At 68.4% G+C, this 16,612-nt stretch overlaps 2 protein-coding genes across 2 annotated transcripts; both read right to left on the reverse strand.

Annotated features, from left to right (window-relative positions):
- Positions 1 to 1,587: 1,587 nt before the first annotated feature.
- On the reverse strand, positions 1,588 to 2,824 carry PPP1R27 (protein phosphatase 1 regulatory subunit 27). The gene is made up of 3 exons (XM_028521929.2): positions 2,448 to 2,824; positions 2,203 to 2,353; positions 1,588 to 1,880 (listed from the first exon to the last, which is right to left on the reverse strand). Exons 1-3 carry the CDS (start codon positions 2,635 to 2,637, stop codon positions 1,757 to 1,759), a joined length of 465 nt encoding a protein of 154 aa, XP_028377730.1. The 5' UTR covers positions 2,638 to 2,824; the 3' UTR covers positions 1,588 to 1,756.
- A 4,158-nt stretch (positions 2,825 to 6,982) lies between these two features.
- On the reverse strand, positions 6,983 to 15,389 carry P4HB (prolyl 4-hydroxylase subunit beta). The gene is made up of 11 exons (XM_028519703.2): positions 15,166 to 15,389; positions 13,933 to 14,139; positions 12,485 to 12,618; positions 12,219 to 12,356; positions 9,686 to 9,790; positions 9,448 to 9,573; positions 9,113 to 9,313; positions 8,788 to 8,908; positions 8,504 to 8,685; positions 8,314 to 8,400; positions 6,983 to 7,793 (listed from the first exon to the last, which is right to left on the reverse strand). Exons 1-11 carry the CDS (start codon positions 15,311 to 15,313, stop codon positions 7,713 to 7,715), a joined length of 1,530 nt encoding a protein of 509 aa, XP_028375504.1. The 5' UTR covers positions 15,314 to 15,389; the 3' UTR covers positions 6,983 to 7,712.
- Between the last annotated feature and the right edge of the window lie 1,223 nt (positions 15,390 to 16,612).

The following is a 16,612-nucleotide window of genomic DNA, read 5'->3' on the forward strand; positions in this document are numbered from 1 at the left end:
CTCCCACGTGGCCTTGCTCGGTCTTGGAGGCAGCCTTCCTGGTGGGTCCATCCGGCACCTGGCTCTCCCAGGGGAACCAAAGGTTCCAGAAACCCCCTGGGGATGAGGGGGGATGGGGGTGGGGGTTGCCGAAGCCTAGCCTCCGACGCCCCCATCTCAAACCCTTGCCCCCCACGCAGCCGTGGGCCGCAGACAGGGGAGGAGGACACTGCTGTCCGGAGCAGTGACCGCGGGTACGGCGCCGTGGGAACCCGTGACTCCCTGGCTGGGCGTTCTGTGCTCCTTCGGGGTTTCCGAGACTCAGACGTTCTTAGGTTCCGCTTTGCCTGTCGCTGTGTATGTGCAGGGCGCTTGCAGCCCGGAGGTGTCCAGCCCACGAGACCTCTGGAGAATGACCCACTGCCATGGCAGGGCCAGCAGGAGACTGCTGAACTGGACCCCACACGACCGGGGGCAAGGCCTCCAAGCAGCGCCCGGCCCTGGCCCCGCCGCCCTGGGTGACAGCAGCATCTCCGGCGCCAGCAGCGGACCCCAGTGTGTGCGCCCCCTGGAAACCCCACCGCGCCTTCAGGACTCAGGCTCTGCGCCCTGGGCCCCCCGGGGTCCTCCTCGAAGCTCTCCACACCTGCGCCCCGAGGGTCTCTCTCTGCTGCCCACTGGCATCCGCGGGACTTGGCGCAAGCTGTCCCCTCTGCCCCAACTTCTGTCCTCGTCCTTGGGGTCCCGCTAAAAGACCACCTTCTCTCGGAAGTTCCCCGGGGCCGGACGGGGGACGCTCCGTTCGCAGCCGCACAGGACCTGGGCTTCTCACACCCCCGGCTGCGCCCGTAAGAGAAGTGGGATGCCCACGGCTCCCACCGGGCAGCCCGGCCCCGCGGGGGCACCCTGTGCCCCACTCGCCGCGGCCGCCCCAAGCCCCGCGAGGGCGTGGCAGGCCGCGCCGCCCCCTTCCCGTCCGCACCCCCCGGCCCCGGAAGGCAGGACGCCGGGGGCGGGAGGCCGCGGCCGGGCCCGGGGGCACGCGGCGGGGGGGCCCTCTGAAGCCCGAGACGGCGCATCGGGGCGCCCCGGCCCCGCCGCCCCTCCCAGCCCTGCCCCGTGGCCCCGGCGCCACGTTCCGCACGACCCGCCTCCCGCGCCCGCGCCGCCGCGGCCGGGGCGCCCCCAGCAGGCTCGGGCGCGGGGCGGGGTGGGTGGGGCGCGCGGCCTCCGCGACCCGCCCCTGCCCTCCCCTCGCGGCCGCCGCGCCAGGGCGGGTCCCGGCCGCGCCCGCTCCGCCCCCGCCCCCGCCGCCGCCGCCTCACCTCGCCGCTCGGCCGCCGCCGCCTCCGCCAGCTGGGGCCCGGCCGGAAGTGACGCGCGCCGCGCACGCGCACGCGCAGGACGCGGCGGGCCACGTGACGGGCGGCCGGCGCTCGGGCCCGCGGGGCGGCGGGGCCGCAGCCTCGGGACCTGCGGGGCTCGGGGGCTGCCCCGGGCTCCGCGCCGGCGGGGACGGCAGGGCAGGGCCGGCTGAGCCCCGGGAGCGGCTGCAGCCTGAGGCCGGGACGGGCAGGTGTCGCCAGCAGTCATGGCACCACCACGGGCTGAAGCATCATGTTTATTGAAAAAGTAAAAAGTGCAACAATAAAAAATTCACCTGGAGAAAAAGCCAGGCCAGAGGGGTGGAACGGGGTTGTGCCCAGCTGACGGGGTCCCGGCCAGCCCCGGCCCCGCGGCGGCGCGGGGTGCGAGTCGCGGGAGGGCAGGGCCGGGCTCAGTCCATCCTGGTCCCCTGGAAGAGCTCCACCAGGTCCTTGAAGTCCGGGTCAATGAGGTCGGAGGGCAGGTCCCCGTCGTCGTTGGCTGCCTCTCTGTCTGCCCCCAGGGAGATGAGGTACCTGGGGTGAAAGGGCCGCCCGGGTTGCAGTGGGGACATGGCCTGGAGGAACCCCTCAAAGCCCCGGGGAGCCGGCTGGAGCCCTGAGACCCGCCTGCTTTTCCTTTTTCCAGGTGGGGTGAGGGGTAGGAAACCTGATCTTGCAGAAACTACCTCGGACTTTTCCGTGCTCTTTAGGGAGGGCAACGGGGCAGAGAGGAGATTCCCAAGAGCCTTGAGGGTTCTCGGCTGCGCCTCCAGGGCCACCAGCCTTTGGAGACCCCGTCCTGGAGGCCACTTGAGGCAGGAGGGGCTGGGAGGAAGCGGGGGCCTCACCCTCTCACCTGGCAATGTCAGGGTACCCGTCGCTGCAGGCGATGTGCAGGGGCGTCCAGCCCGTCTCGTCGCGCTGGTGAATGTCCGCCCCGTGTTTGACCAGCAGCTTCACGCACTCCAGGTTTCCAGACAGGACGGCCTCGTGCAGGGCCGCCAGCCCTGGGGAGGGAAGGGCAGGCGGGGTCACGGCACAGGCCTCCCCACGCTGCCCGCCCCCCCCCCGCAGACCTGGGCTGGCCCAGCGGGCACTCACCGGAGGGGTGGACGGTGTCCAGGGCCACCTTCCGAGCCCGGAGGAAGCGCCCCACCTGCTCCAGGTCGCCCTGGCGGATGTGGTCCAGGAACAGGACGTCGTTGGGGAAGCGCACGGTGCGCTGGGCCAGCAGGCGCCGCCGCCGCTGCCGTGGGCTGTAGCGGACGTAGCGGACCGTTCTGCTGGGCATCCTGGGGGCTGCGTGTGGGCCGCCCTGGGAGGGCCCTACTGCTCAGGGGAGGAACGGGGCCCAGCCCGACCCAGTCTCGCGGGCAGGGTCCTGGAGCCTGGGACCGCGGCTTCCAGCACGGCTACGGAGCTGCTCCCTGGGCCCTGCTGCAGGAGCGGCCCCCATTTATATGGGCCCCCGAGGGCTATATAAAGCCGCACGGTCACCCTCGCACCATGAGAGCTGAAACCGAGCCGCTTTCCGCCTCACGCTCAGATCAAGTTCACCGGCTCGTCTTTCAGCCCACCTGTCGCCGTGCCCGGCCAAAGGGGTCAGATCCTTCCTGGCCGGCCGTCGCACCGGCCCCTCGGCCGGACTTAGAAGGTGCCTCACAGAGAGCACCTGAAGGACAGGGCCTGGAAGGCAGGCCAGCCGGCCCCAGGGCCGGGCCGGGAACTCTGGGAGAAGGGCGTGTGACATCCAGTGGGGAAGGAGGCGCCTCCACCTCCCAGAAGGCCAGGGCTGCCCGGTCCCAGGAAGATTCCCAGGAAGATTGGGGCGGTGCTGGGGAGAAGGCCCGGCCCGGCCCGACCCGCCTCCCCTCCCTGGCACATCCCTTTCCAGTACGGCCCTGCCAGTCTCGGCACTTCTACCAAAACCTGGGTCTTGGTGGTGCCGCCCTCCTGCCGGAGAACCCCCCAGGCTAGAGTCCCGACACCCCAGCTCCCTCTCAGACTGTGCGGCCCGGCCCATCCGAACCCTCCACGGGCCGTGCCCACGTGGCCCACTCCTCTGCATCCCGCCCCCCGCCCCTGCCCCCCAGTTCCAGTTCCAGGTTCCTGCTGGCAATGGGACACGTGCTCACAAGGCGGGTGCCACCGAGTCTGCGCCCCAGGGACGGGACGTGATGTCCCAGGGACGGGTGTGTCCTCTGCAGCCGGCCCGGTGCCCACTTACCTGCGGGAGAGCAGCCAGTGGAACTTTCAGAAAACAGCCCAGCGGGCTGGGCCAGGGCCACCTGCCGTCACGGCAGCCGCCGAGGCCCGGGGTGAGGTGTGGGCCTGGGTCTGTGGGAGAGGAGCCGGCAGAAAGGATGGCAGCCTGGACGCGTGTGGGGGCCGGCCGAGCCGGGGTCAGGGAAGCCCTGCCCGCCTGAGCTGGCCATTTCGCCACGGCGACAGGGCGCTGGATGCGGGACCCTCAACTATAGGACTCGATTCTCTCCTGGTTCTGGGGCCTGGGATTTCCGGGGAAAGTTGGGTCCTCCGGCTCTGTGGGCGGTCCGCCTCGGTGCTCTCCCCTGCCGGTGCTTTGGTCTGTCCCCGGCCCCGTGTCCACAGGGCGCTCCCCCCGGGGGCTGCCTGTGGGCAACATTCCCTCTTTGTCAGGACACTGGCCGACGGAGCAGGGCCCCCCCACTCCAGGGAGTCCTCTCTGTACGACATTCGCACCAACCCCATTTCCAAATGAGGCCCCACCCGGATGTCCTGGGTCGGTGCTTCAACGTGTGGCTGCTGGGGGGGGGCGGGGTGACGCAGTGCAGCCCCTGACCGCGGCGAGATGCCCCTGCTGGCCAGCACGCTTCTCGGGGCAGGGGCAGGCAGCGGGGTCACCAGCTCCCTGTGTCACCAAGCTGGTCCCCGCCTAACGAACTCAAGTCACCACACCGACAGGGTGGGCAAAACTGGGTTTACAGCTGTGAATACGTGACACAGTTTATTCTCGCGTTGCCCAGTATTCATTGTTGTATTATTTATTTGTATCATTTGTCTTTTTTTTTTTAATAATTTATTTATTTACTTTTAGAGAGGGAAGGGAGGGAGATAGAGAGAGAAAGAAACATCAATGTGCGGTTGCTGGGGGTTATAGCCTGCAACCCAGGCGTGTGCCCTGACTGGGAATCGAACCTGCGACACTTTGGTTCACAGCCCGAGTTCAATCCACTGAGCTACGCCAGCCAGGGCTGTCATGTCTTCTTACTGTTGTTACCGTGTGGTATCCTCACTTATGATTTGTCCTTCAGGTCACGATGGCCGCTCACTCCACCTGCCCTTGCTCACCCCTGGACTCTACACCCTGTGGGTGCACAGCCTTCTGCCGAGCCCCACCCTGTGGAGAGTGGGCCCCCCGAGATGGCCCCCGGCCCTGGCGGGTTTTCTCTGGCTGCCTCGTGACCCCAGGCCCTACGGGGGCCCCCAGAGAAGGAAGGGTGCTGCTCAGCATCCCTGCCCCCCGGGGGGCTTGGAGGACGGGCTGGTGGTCCCACTCCTGGTCTCTGGGCAGGAGTCAGGTGTGGTTTCTTCTGGCTTGTTTACAGGAAGCTCGGAGACTGAAAGTTCTAGCCTGAGGACAGGAGACAGAACTTTCCTTTGACATGAAGATTAGCTTTCCTGGTGCTGTGGAAAGTTCTGTGCACCCTCCCCGCCCGGAGGATCAGATGAAAGGGCCACGGGTGTCGCTGCCCCAGAGGCACGGCCCTCCCCAGGAGCCACCAGGACCTGGGCCAGAGGCGGGCTGGGCAAGCCCAGGGTGGGGGCAGGGGCGGGGGTGGGCTGGAGACCCCAAGAGGGGCCTGTCTCCCGGTCTACCTGCTGATGGCAAGCTGCGGAAGGGGCTGGTGTGCAAAGCGTCCAGGTTACTGCGGACCCCCTGGGAGGCTGCAGAACCGTGGGTGGGCCCTGCAGCTGGCTCCTTGGGGACGGCTCCCCTGCCGCTGGCCACCAGCAGTCTGACCTGCCCCCGTGGGCACGGCCTGCCCTTCCCGAAGCCCCGTGGGAACTGAGCCTGCGTGTGTTCGGGCAGTTCTGCCCTGACCCTCCTCAGCCTGCCGGGCTGGCAAGGTGGCTGGTTTTTGGGACCCTGAGTTCCTGCCGCCTGGGGGGCAGCAGACGCAGAAAGCTCACCTTGAAGAGGCCAAGGGCCCCGCTCCTCCCCACTCCCGCCACCCGGGAGGCAGGGACACAGGCTGGGCCCCCTGCAGGGCCTCCCGCCCCACAGCCTGGGTGGCCGGAGCACCTCGAGGGGCTGCTGCTTAGGTCACCGGCGGAGCGGCCCTGACAGGTCTCGGGCTCCACCCGCCACCTCCCAGCCAGTAGGCCCAGTGGCGGCCTCGTCAGCAGTCTGCAGAAGGGACGGGTATCGGTGACACCCCTGCTGGGGCACGTGACAGGTGTGGCCTGCGCGGAGGGCCGGCCTCCCTCCCTCGGCAGCTCCCGGGGCCCCCGGTGCGGTCACGGGGCAGGGAGATCACAGGGCGGGGAGCACAGGGTTGGACAGAACCCGCCCCTGCCAGCTGGGAGCCTGACAGCCCGCTGTGCTGAGTGAGACACTGCCCAGGTTTGGGCTGCAGAGCCGACTTCTCAGCGACCCCCACCCCCACGCACATGTCTCGGTCAGCAGGACGGGGGCGCCACACACCAACCCAGGCAGGCCGGCTGGAGAGCGGCCCTCACTCGGGCTGCCCTGTAACCAGCAACCAGGGGAGCACACGGCTGCTGGCTGTGGGGAGCAGTGCCGGACACAAGGAGCAGGGACGGGCGGGCCGGCCGGTGCTGCCCAGGGAGTCCACTCGGTCGTCCTGCACGCCATGCCCTCCCCTGGGAGGGCGGCCCTGGGTCCCGAGGGCCTGGGTGTTGGCTGGCGGCACTGAGGGGGCAAGGTGGGCACCAGGGCCCCCTGCTAGGAGCGAGATAGTCTGGGGGAGACGGCACCCAGAGCCCGGGAGCCCCCAGCTGGATCCAGGACCCGCGCTGGCCCTGCTCCAGGCAGCAAGTCAGGGACGGGGCTTCGACGGGCCCCACGGGGCTTTGCCCGGGGGACCTTCCCACCTGCAGGAATGCAGGTCGGCACGGACGCCGAGCCCTGCAGGCCCCCGGGTGCCCCGTCACACCCCCGAGCCCGTCTCTCCACAGCAAACCGCAGGTCGGGCATGTGCAGGTCAGAGCACGCTTCAGAAACCCGGCGATGGCCGGTTTCCCGGGGACAGTTCGCCCGTCCGTGGAGCCAGAAGGCCAGCTCCCCTCGGGGCCCTCTGCGGTCACGGGCGGCGGCAGGAGGGCCCCTGCTCCTGTGGCCGGCCTGCCCCACGGCAGGCCATGCCCAGCGTCCCAAGCAGGAACCCCCCCCCCCGGGGAGGACCAGATCGCGGACAAGCCTGCCCCAGGCGGACCAGGGAGCCAGCCCCAGGGCAGGGCACGGGTGGGGGCGGGCAACCTGCCTGTGCCCCCAGGCCAGGCACTTGGTGCCAGATGGGGGACAGTGGCGGCAGCCCCTGCAAGCCTCACACTTCTCGGCGCTCCAAGGAGGTGTCTGGGCGGGAGCAGCGCCCCCCCCCCCCCCCCGGCCGGGAGATGGGGAGGCAGAGGCGGGCAGTGAATTTCCACTTTATTTGGCCAATGTGTCCCAATTCGTCGTGTGGGAGAGATGCCCGCAGAGCTGCTGACAGCCGGCAGGGTCGAGACCCCCGGCTGCTGCCCGGCCCGGAGGCGGGGGCCCGGGCTCTGCTGGGCGCGGGGCAGCCGGGAGCTGGCTATGGGAGGGGCCCTATCTGGGCCCAGCCGGCGGCCACGGCCCCAGTGTTGTGGCAGGGCCCCGGGGACAGAGGGCCTGGGGTCTGCGCCGACCAGACTGCGTGGGAACCACACACGGTCGTGGCAACACTGGCACAGGTGGGAGGGGCCCGTCCGGCTGGTGCAGTCCCTCTCCGTTCGGGGACATCTGTCCCCGGGGCGGCCCGGCCGAGGCGGGACGCACAGACACCCTGATACCCCGAAATGTCCAGAAACCCCCAGGCGGGATCTCGCCGAAGTGCCAGGAGGACGGGGAGGCGGCACTGCCCGAGCGAGCCCGCGAGTCCCGGCCGCTGCAGGCCAGACGGCACGCGGGCGTCCCACCGCGCCGAGGCCCGGGGCAGCCCCGCCCGGGGCCTGAGAAGCAGAGGGAGGGACGGGCGTTGGCGGACGTGAGTGTGAGGGCGAGGTGTCGCGTCAGAGAGTCCCCTGTGTTTCCGAGCGGGCTCCGTCCTCCCGGGGGGCGCGGCCGGCGGTGGAGCTGGGGGGTGCGGCGCCCGAGGGGCGGGGCGCCCGTTCGGTCTGCCCTCACAGCTCGTCCTTCACAGCTTTGTGGTCCTCGTCCTCCTCCAGGTCGGGCTCCTCTGCCTCCTCCAGGTCTTCCAGGTCCTGGGCGGAGTGCAGGGTGGGGAGAGGGGGTCCGTGGAAGGTCTCGGCCGGCCCCCCACGGGTCCGCCCCCTCCAGCCCTCAGGGGGTGTGGGGCCAGCGACAGCCTGACGACCCACCCATGCCGTCACGCCCAGCTCATCAGCCAGAGGGGGGGCCCCTCGCCCACTTCCCTGGGGCCTCTGCTCTCAACATAAACGTTCTGTGGCCAGCAGCTCCCCCCCCCCCCCCCCGCACCCTCGGGGCCTGTGACCAAGTCTTGACATCCCCTCTGCTGCCCCATGGCTGACTGGGGCTCACGGAGGGTGCCTCCGGCGAGGGGCTGGGGGAGGACCTCAGCGTCCAGCAGGGAACCATGTGGGGCGGGGCTAAGACTTCATGAGACCCCTGCACGGCCCCCCGAGCACGGGTGCTGACGGGCGAGGGGCATCGGCGCGAGGGGTGGCCTCTCCCGGCCCGGCCGCTGTGTCAGGGGCCTGCGGGCCGTGGCCCCAGAGGCCGGCCAGGGGGACCACCACTCACGTCGTCATCGCCGGCCCCGTCCTGGCCGCCGCTCTCCAGGAACTTCTTGAAGCCCTCGAGCGTCCGCTCCCCATTGTAGTCGATGACCTGTGTGCAGGAGGGGTGGGGGGTGCAGGGGGGTGTGAGCGGCCAACCCCGGCAGCACCTTCCCCCCCACCGACCCCCGGCACCCCCGAGGCCCGGGGCGCACCGTGCGGTCCGCGCCGGCGGGGAAGAACTTGAGCGTGGGGAAGCTGTGCACTTTGACGGCCTCCACCTCGTTGGCCGTCGAGTCCATCTTGGCGATGACGATGTTCTCGTGGTCCTTGTACGTCTCCCCCAGCTTGTCCCAGATGGGCGCCAGCTGCTTGCAGTGGCCGCACCACGGGGCGTCTGGAGGCGGCAGAGGGAGAGCGGGGCTCAGTGCCCGGGGCCGGGAGCCCGCCCCCCCCCCCCCCCCCCGCCCCCAGCCCCGCCTGGAGCGGCCCCACTCACAGAACTCCACAAACACGTTCTTCTTCTCGTCGAACGCAACCTCTTCGAAGTTCTTCCCGACCAGCACCTTCACGGGGTGCTTGTCCCAGTCCTCAGGCAGCTCCTGGCTCATCAGGTGCGGCTGCAGGGCGGGTGCGCCAGGGTCAGGGATGTGGCGCCCACGGCCCCCGCCCCCAGGCGCCCCGAGCTGCCCACGCAGAGCGGCAGCAGAGGTCGCTCTCCCGCTGCCAGGGGCCCGTCCTCAGGGTCCCAAGCGCACGGTTTTGGGGCCACACTGGGAAATGAGGAGCTGGTGGGCCGGGCCCAGCCCGGGCATGGCTCGCACCTTGACCTTGCCCTCCAGGAAGCGGCGGCAGAAGTCCGTGATCTTGTCCGCGGTCAGCTCGTTGGACTCGGGCTTGTACTTGGTCATCTCCTCCTCCAGGGTGATGAGGCGCACGGCCGGGCACTCCTCCTTCTTGAGGCCGAAGAACTCCAGGATGCGCTGGTTGTCGGCGTGGTCGCTGTCGATGAAGATGAACAGGATCTTGGGGGAGAGAGGGGGCGCTGAGAACAGCCACAGGAGGGCGGCGCCCGGCAGCGGCAGGGCCCTGCAGACGGGGCAGCCGCCAGCGGCGGGAGGCCTCGGCCCCGCCCTCGAGCCCGGGGAGGGCCGCGCACCTTGCCCTTGAAGTTCTCCGCGGCTTTCTTGAAGTCGCTCAGCTTGCCCGCGTAGTCGGACACGCTCTTTGGCAGGAACAGCAGGATGTGCGTCTTGATCTCGCCGCCAAAGATCTTCGGGGCCGTCTGCACCACACACACACGGGTTACTGGGGCTCGGCCTCGGGCTGGGGGCTGTGGGAGCGGGGTGCCTGGGGCCCCCCCGCCACCACCGGGACAGGCACACGGCGAGCCGCACCTGCTCGGTGAACTCGATGACCAGCGGGAGCTGGTTGTGCTTGATGAAATCCAGCAGCTTCTCTTTGGTGACCTCTCCCTCGAAGTCGTTCCGGCCTTCGTCGAACTGCGGGCAGAGAGAGGGCCCTGAGCGCCGAGGCCTCCCCGGGGCCGCCGGGAGCCCCCAGCCCTCTAGGCTCGGGGGAGCCCACCCTCTGCCCTGCACAGTCCTCTGAGGCCAGCGGCCCAAGCCTTGAGCTCGGGAAGAGGTAACATTTATAAAGACCTTATTTTGATAGCTTGTGACTAGTTTTCTATTGTTTTAGAATGAATTACGTTTAATAAGTTTCAAAACATTTCTCAGCTCTAACTTGTAACATAATAAAGACCAACAAGTACGTTGCACTTAAACAGAAGCTCTCTGAGCCCCGGCTGGTGTGGCTCAGTGGATTGAACACTGGCCAGTAAACCAAAGCGTCGCTGGTTCTATTCCCAGTCAGGGCAGACGCCTGGGTTGCAGGCTGGGTCCCCAGTTGGGGGCGCTCGAGAGGCAGCCACACACTGATGTCTTTCCCTCTTTCTCCCTCCCTTTTCCCCTCTCCAAAAATAAATAAGCTCTTCAACAACAACAACAACAACAAAAATCGAACAGCTCTCCAGGGCCCCTGTCAAGTGCTGGGGCCACAAGTGGGGGGCTGTCCCACACAGGTGTGTCCCGGGCCCGAGCGTCTCCGGGCGGCAGTCCAGGGGGCCCCCCGCCGCCACCCTCCGGCTGCCCTGCGGGGAAACCGCAGGCCTTTCCTCCTGCCAGTCCTCTCCGCACTCCTCCCGAGGGACTTCCAGAAGAGCAGGGGGCCCTTCCCGCCTCCCTCTACAGGCCGCACCGAGAGCCGGGCGCCAGGAGCCCAGGTGAGGCCCGGGCCGGCCGAGGCCGGCTCCATCCTCCCCGAACCCGCAGATGCGCGGAGTGACGGTCAGAGGGGCAGAACCGCCACGGCCAAGAGCACGGACGCTGCGAGGCGGCGGCGCTGGCCGGCCCACGCGCCCAGGGAGATGCTGCGCCCGGAATGGGGGGGCGGCGCGGGGAGACAGCGCCCCCTACCGCCCCTCCGAGCAGCGTCGGCCCGATGTCACGTGGGGCCGCCGCTCTGCTGCGCGCCGTCTTTCTGGTGACGTGGCCACGTGACGCCACGTCCGCCGGCCACGTGGGTCCCCAGCAGCCGGCCAGCCCGCGGGCATTGAGTTGGGTCCAGCCGCGGGAGCCAGCCCCGCCGGGCCCCGGAGACGGCGCCGGCAGAGCGGGGTCCGAACAGAGACGCAGGGCGCCCGGGCCCCGGGCCGGCGACGCCAGCAGGGCTCACGGGCTGCGGTGCCGCCGGTGCGGCCACGGGACCCGGCCAGCGCGCGGCAGCCGGCTCAGCCCCGGGAGCGCGTGCCGACTCCGTGCGCCGTGAGGAGCAGGGACGAAGAGCCCGAAGGACGGGAAGCCAGTGCAGGGAGGAAGGACACGGCCGGTCCCCACGGGGGCTTGCGCCAGACCCCGGCCGTCACCGCAGCGTCCGCAGAACAGGGACGGCGGGCCGACCCTTCGGGGGCGCGTCACCGCCCCAACCCACGCCTCCAGGAGGACAGGCGCCCTGGGTGTCCGGGGGGCCGGAATGGCCCGGGCGGGTCTCCAAGCCTCGGACAGCGTCTCTCAGCCTGAACTGACTTCCGGACGTGGCCTCGCGCGACACCCGACAGCTTCCCCTCCTCGGACACCAGGCTGCCCCGTGTCCTCATGCGTACCCGATACCCCAGGCGCAGCCCTGCCTGCACCTGCCCCCCGTCTCCCAGCCCAGCCCTCTCTCCTCCTCCACTCCGCACGTGCTTTCTGTCCCCCAACCCAGGGACAGCCCCGCTCCAAGAGCAGGGGTGCCTGGCTGCCTCCCCCCTGCCCACCGCCTGAAATAAAAGGCGAAGACTCCCCCAGCCCCTGGCCCGGGAGCTCAGCTGGTTAGAGCGTTGTCCCAATACTCCAAGGTTGTGGGTTTGACCCCCGGTCAGAGCACAGACGAAAATCAACCAACAAACGCATACACAAGTGGAACACAATGCTTCTCTCTCTGAAATCAATCAGTGGGAAAATTAAAAGGAAAAAAAAAAGAGGCAGAGCCCCTTCCCTGCAGCTGCGACACCAGCAGCCCTTTAGCAAGAGGAACACCAGGACCAGGGCCCGGGGAGCTCCTAGGCCAGGCTGGGGGAAGAAAAGTTTCAGAGAGAGAAATAATGTTGCATCACACACACGGTGTGGCTGACGCCACAGAACTGCAAACCGCCAGCCTGTTACTTTGTCTCCAAGCTCACCCTGCGAGGCGGCTCCGCCCTCACACAACGGCTGCGCTGCTGCCACAGGAGCAGGCAAGGGCCGAAGGGCACGTTGGAGCGGCGCTAACGGCTGACGTTGCACAACAGGCCCCGATAACCGCCAGGCTGGCAGCCCAGCATCCCCGAGCAAGGTCCTTGAGGAGCGATGGCGACAGGAAGGCCCCGCCGGCCCCGCCCCCGGCGCTCACCTTCTTGAAGAGCGCGACGCCGTCCTTGGCCAGCTGGTACTTGGAGAACACGTCGCTGCTGGACGAGATCCCGAAGGGGATGTCGTCGACAGCCTCCGCTGCCAGCAGGAACTGCTTGGCGGCGTCCGACTCCACGTCCTGTCGAGGAGAACCAGAGGTGGCGGCACCCCCGGAGCCGGGGACCCCGGGACCCCAGTAGGACGGCCCGCAGTGCCCGCCAGGGGGCCCTGGCCGATAAGACCCGAGACGAACCCCAAAGTCTCTACCTTGAAGAAGCCGATGACCGTCACCTCGCTGGACTCCACCAAGGCCTCCGCGGCGGCCCCATCCGGCAGCGTGGTGGCCGCGGGGCCCGTGCGCTTCTTCAGCCAGTTCACGATGTCGTCGGCTTCTCTGCCAGCTGCACCCAAACACAGGGAGGGCCCGCTCACACCCGCGCCTCCGCCCTCTCCGAGCACAGCTGCCTCTCGCCCCGAGGAGGTGCCTTGTGCACGTGCCCGGGGGGGAGGTCCAGGGCCCACCAAGGCTCTCTGCATGTGGGGCCGAGGCCGCCTCTGGCTCACGGGGTCGCTGGTCCTTCTCTCCCGGAGCCCCTTCGCGCCTCCTGACCGTCCCTGACGTTTATGGTCACTGCACACACAGGCAGGGCCCCCCCATCGGCTTCGTCTCAACTAGAGGTGCACCAGGACTGTTTGAAAAGCCGGCTCTGCTGCCGGTCTTCCTGGTACAAACGGGCCGGACCGAACCGGCCCCCCTCACCCAGGCCAGCCAAGCGCCCCGTCCCCACAGCCCTGGACCAGCAAGACGACAGACGGTCTCTCGCGGCCACCCAGAGCGGAGAGTGGGAAGGAAAACAGCTCGTCCTCCCGAGACAGGGTCTGACCCCCGGCCAGCCGAGGCGCACACTCAGGGTGAGATTCTGCCGCCCTGAGGCTCGGCTGCTTGGGCTTCATCGGGTTTGACTCCCGGTCGGGGAACAGGCCCGGGCTGCAGACTCTGCCCCAGGTCCAGGCCCACACAAGAAGCAACCGATCACTGTTTCACTCACACAGATGTTTCTCCCCCTCCTTTGTCCCTCTCCTCCCCCCTCTCTAAAATCCATAAGCACGTTCTTGGGTGACGATATAAAACCAACAAAAAAACACACACAGCACCCCAGGCAGACCAGAGCTGTCGCCATCAGAACTGACGAGCCAGGCGGCCTCAGTGGGCCCTGACGGCTGAGCCACAGAACCGGTTCTGTGGACAAAAGAGTCTCCTGTTGTCACAGGTCCTGCCTGGGTGACAAAGGGCCCAGCCCCACGCAAGCAGCGTCACAGTGAGCCAGCAGCAGCTGAGGGCTGGGCTGACGGAGCAGGGCTTGAATTCAAGTTCTGCCCAACAGCTGTGAGCCGGCCACCTGATCCCCGGCCCTTCCCGGTGGAAAGCCCCCAGGCTGCGCCCGGCTTAGTGGCCGGCACGGTTGACGGCAATGCTGCCCTTGGTGCTCCAGCCCCTCGCCCCCCGCTCCTGGCCTGCTGTCCACGGCCAGGACGTCCCTCTCCACCTGGGAAGCTCTTCCAGGATGAGAGCTTTCCTCAAAGGCTGAACGAGAACTAGACCAAGAACCCGGTCCAAGGACCGGCTCCCTCCACCTTTCTGAAAAGGGGCCCCACCCCTCAGGAATCTCCCAGGACCTGCTCTGGGCCGGGGACGGGCGGAGCCGAGCCCACACCTGTGTACTCTCGGGGGGAGGCCGTGTCCCCGTTCTTGAAGAACTTGATGGTGGGGTAGCCGCGGACGCCGTACTGCTGGGCCAGGTCGGACTCCTCCGTGGCGTCGACCTTCGCCAGTCTGATCTCCGAGCCCTCCGCCTTCAGCTTCCCGGCCGCTTTGGCGTACTCGGGGGCCAGGGCTTTGCAGTGGCCGCACCAGGGGGCATCTGAAAGGAAAGCAAGACGCTGGAAAGCAGTGGACCCAACTCCCTGCTTCCCTCCTCCCTGGGCGCTTCCCTCCCCGAACTCCTTATCTGCTCAGCGAGATAACCCTCTCAACGTGCGAGGCTGAGCTGATAGCGTGGTGCTCTTGGGCAATGTGGGGACAGAGGCCATGAATGACAAGCCAACACCACTTCCCACTCTGCTTCGTCCCCATTCAGCACAGGAAGACACACTCTTTAACGACCAGCCACTTCCTATTTCCCCGAGTGCAGGCACCTGGGGCAGACCTGCCCTTAGAAATTCCCTTCGGGAAAGCTGAGAGGTTAAGAGGTGGAGGCCGCCCGCATCAGGACCTGGTCACAAATACGTGGTGCACACCTGTGCACACCTGCCCTCAGGTTCACAGCTGGGTCTTTACACTGCGGGGACAAGACTACTTCTCAGCCAAGGGCAGCAGCTGTGTCGGGCCGAGGTGTGCACCCCAGGTGGGCAGGGCTTAAACGCATGTAAACACCAGGTCTGGGTCCTGGAGAGAGCTGTCACAGGCCCAGGGCGCTTTGGGGAGCGATGAGGGGTCCGCACCCTGGTGGGTCCCTTTGTACTCGCGGCAGCACCCCCCGCCCCACGTCGACCCTGTCTGCGCAGAGGGGTCCTGCCATGCGGATGTCAGACACAATGGCAGTCCTGGCTCTCGGCCCACAGCTCCCCGAGGGTCCAGCTGGGGCAGGAGGGATGTCCCCAGGGCACCTGCGGCGCAGAGGCTTTGACAGCAGGGCCGGGGGATGGCCCCGTCCGGGATGAGCCTCCGCGGGGCCGGGGAGCAGCGCGTCCAGGGGTGGACGGAGTGCTAACAGCCCCCAGGACCCCGACCCACCGCCGGGCTGAGGAGGGAGGGTGGGACGGGCGCCCGCCCCTCGGTCCCCCCTCTCCCCGCCTCGCGCCCCCGGCCCTCGGGTCCCGGGAGCCCCCGGCGCCGCTCGGTCCCCGTCCCCGCCCCGCGACGGCGGCGAGGCCCGGGCAGCACTCACAGAACTCCACCAGCAGGTACTTGTGGGCCGCCAGCGCCTCCTCGAAGTTGCTCTTGCGGAGCACCAGGACATTGTCCTCCTCCTCGGGCTCAGCGCCCGCGCGGGCCAGCACGGCCAGGGCCAGGAAGAGCAGAGAGCGGCGCAGCATGTCGACTGCGAGCGCGGCGCTTCAGTTGGCGCCGCCGGACAGCGAGGCCACGAGAGCGCGCGCCGCTCGCCTCGCCTTTATAAAGCCGGCCGCCGCGCGCGTGCCCGCCCGCCCCCGCACGCTATTGGCCGGCGGATGCCGGGGCCCGCCTCCTCCGCTCCCGGAGTGGACCTGCACACTGCCTGCGGCCCGGACTCGGAAGAGCTCCGCCGGACTCCACCGCCCTCGCCCGGAATTGGCCGAGGGGCTCGCGCTCGCACTGTAACCCCGCCTCTCATTGGCTCCCGACGGAGAACTTTCTCCCCCTCGACTTGTGACTGGTGGCTTTCTCCGACACTTTCTCCGCTGGGGGAATGGCTGCCACCATCGGGGGCCCCGGCTCTGCGGCTCCTAATTGGCCGAGAGGGGCGCGCACCCAGAGCAGTCCTCCCTCAAACGTGGCAGTGGGGCGGAGCCCCCGCCGGGGGGCGGGGCTGCGCCTGTGCACCCGAAACCCCGCGTGTTGCATTCTTACTGGACCGCGTATCCGCGACTGGCACCGCCCTCCGGCCCCTGGGCTGACGCCACTTCCGGCGCGCGTGAGACTCGTGCGGCTCCGGTCTTGGGGGGTCTGGGGCTGCTTGGGCGCGGCTCGCCGCTCGCCCGCTTCGGGGGCCCGGCGCGCTCTCAGCGGCGGCGGGTGGGACGGGCTGGGCTGCGGGACCTGCGCGGAGTGAGGCGGAGGAAGGGGAGGTCAGGCTGGTCCTCCTAATGGTCCAGAAACGGGGAAACCGACCCGGGGCTCCGCGCAGATGTTGCGCAAGGGCTGGAGCCGCCCGCGGGCCGAGAGGACTCCTCGGCGCCCGCCCGGGCGGAAGGCCCCATGGACTACACTCTCCTTGCTCTCGGCTGCCTCGTCCCGAGGCTGCCCGAGATACCTCGGGCGCTGAGTAGCAGCCGGAGAAGGCCCGGCCGCGCGCAGCTCCCTCCAGACGCGCGCTGTGGAACAGGTGGTCGCCACTGCCACCAAGGCTACTGACCGCCGGTGTGAGACGGGCCCGGAGTGTAATGCACACCGGATCGGGATAGTACGGGGAAATGATCGAACGATATTCCCCTAATGACCTTTATATTGACACATTGGAGTGTTTTTCGTTTTTTTAACGTGGCTCCACGGACATTTAAAATAACACGTAGCTCGCCCTGGCTGGCGTAGCTCAGTGGATTGAGCGCGGGCTGCGAACCAAAGTGTCGCAGGTTCGATTCCTAGTCGGCACATGCCTGGGTTGCAGGTCATGACCTCCAGCAACCGCACACTGA

Source organism: Phyllostomus discolor, chromosome 8, assembly GCF_004126475.2.
Source record: "Phyllostomus discolor isolate MPI-MPIP mPhyDis1 chromosome 8, mPhyDis1.pri.v3, whole genome shotgun sequence".
NCBI classification, from domain to species: Eukaryota; Metazoa; Chordata; class Mammalia; order Chiroptera; family Phyllostomidae; genus Phyllostomus; species Phyllostomus discolor.

Bases quoted from the DNA above. Each gene is read 5' to 3' on its own strand.
- PPP1R27 (XM_028521929.2), bottom strand. From the start codon at position 2,637: ATGCCCAGCAGAACGGTCCGCTACGTCCGCTACAGCCCACGGCAGCGG. The intron at 2,354-2,447 runs GTGAGTGCCCGC...TTCCCTCCCCAG, and splicing joins GGACACCGTCCACCCCTCCG to GGCTGGCGGCCCTGCACGAG. The intron at 1,881-2,202 runs GTGAGAGGGTGA...CTTTCACCCCAG, and splicing joins GGGTACCCTGACATTGCCAG to GTACCTCATCTCCCTGGGGG.
- P4HB (XM_028519703.2), bottom strand. From the start codon at position 15,313: ATGCTGCGCCGCTCTCTGCTCTTCCTGGCCCTGGCCGTGCTGGCCCGC. The intron at 14,140-15,165 runs GTGAGTGCTGCC...CTTTCCTTTCAG, and splicing joins GTACCTGCTGGTGGAGTTCT to ATGCCCCCTGGTGCGGCCAC. The intron at 9,574-9,685 runs GTGCGGCTCGCC...TGTGTGGTGCAG, and splicing joins TCATCGAGTTCACCGAGCAG to ACGGCCCCGAAGATCTTTGG.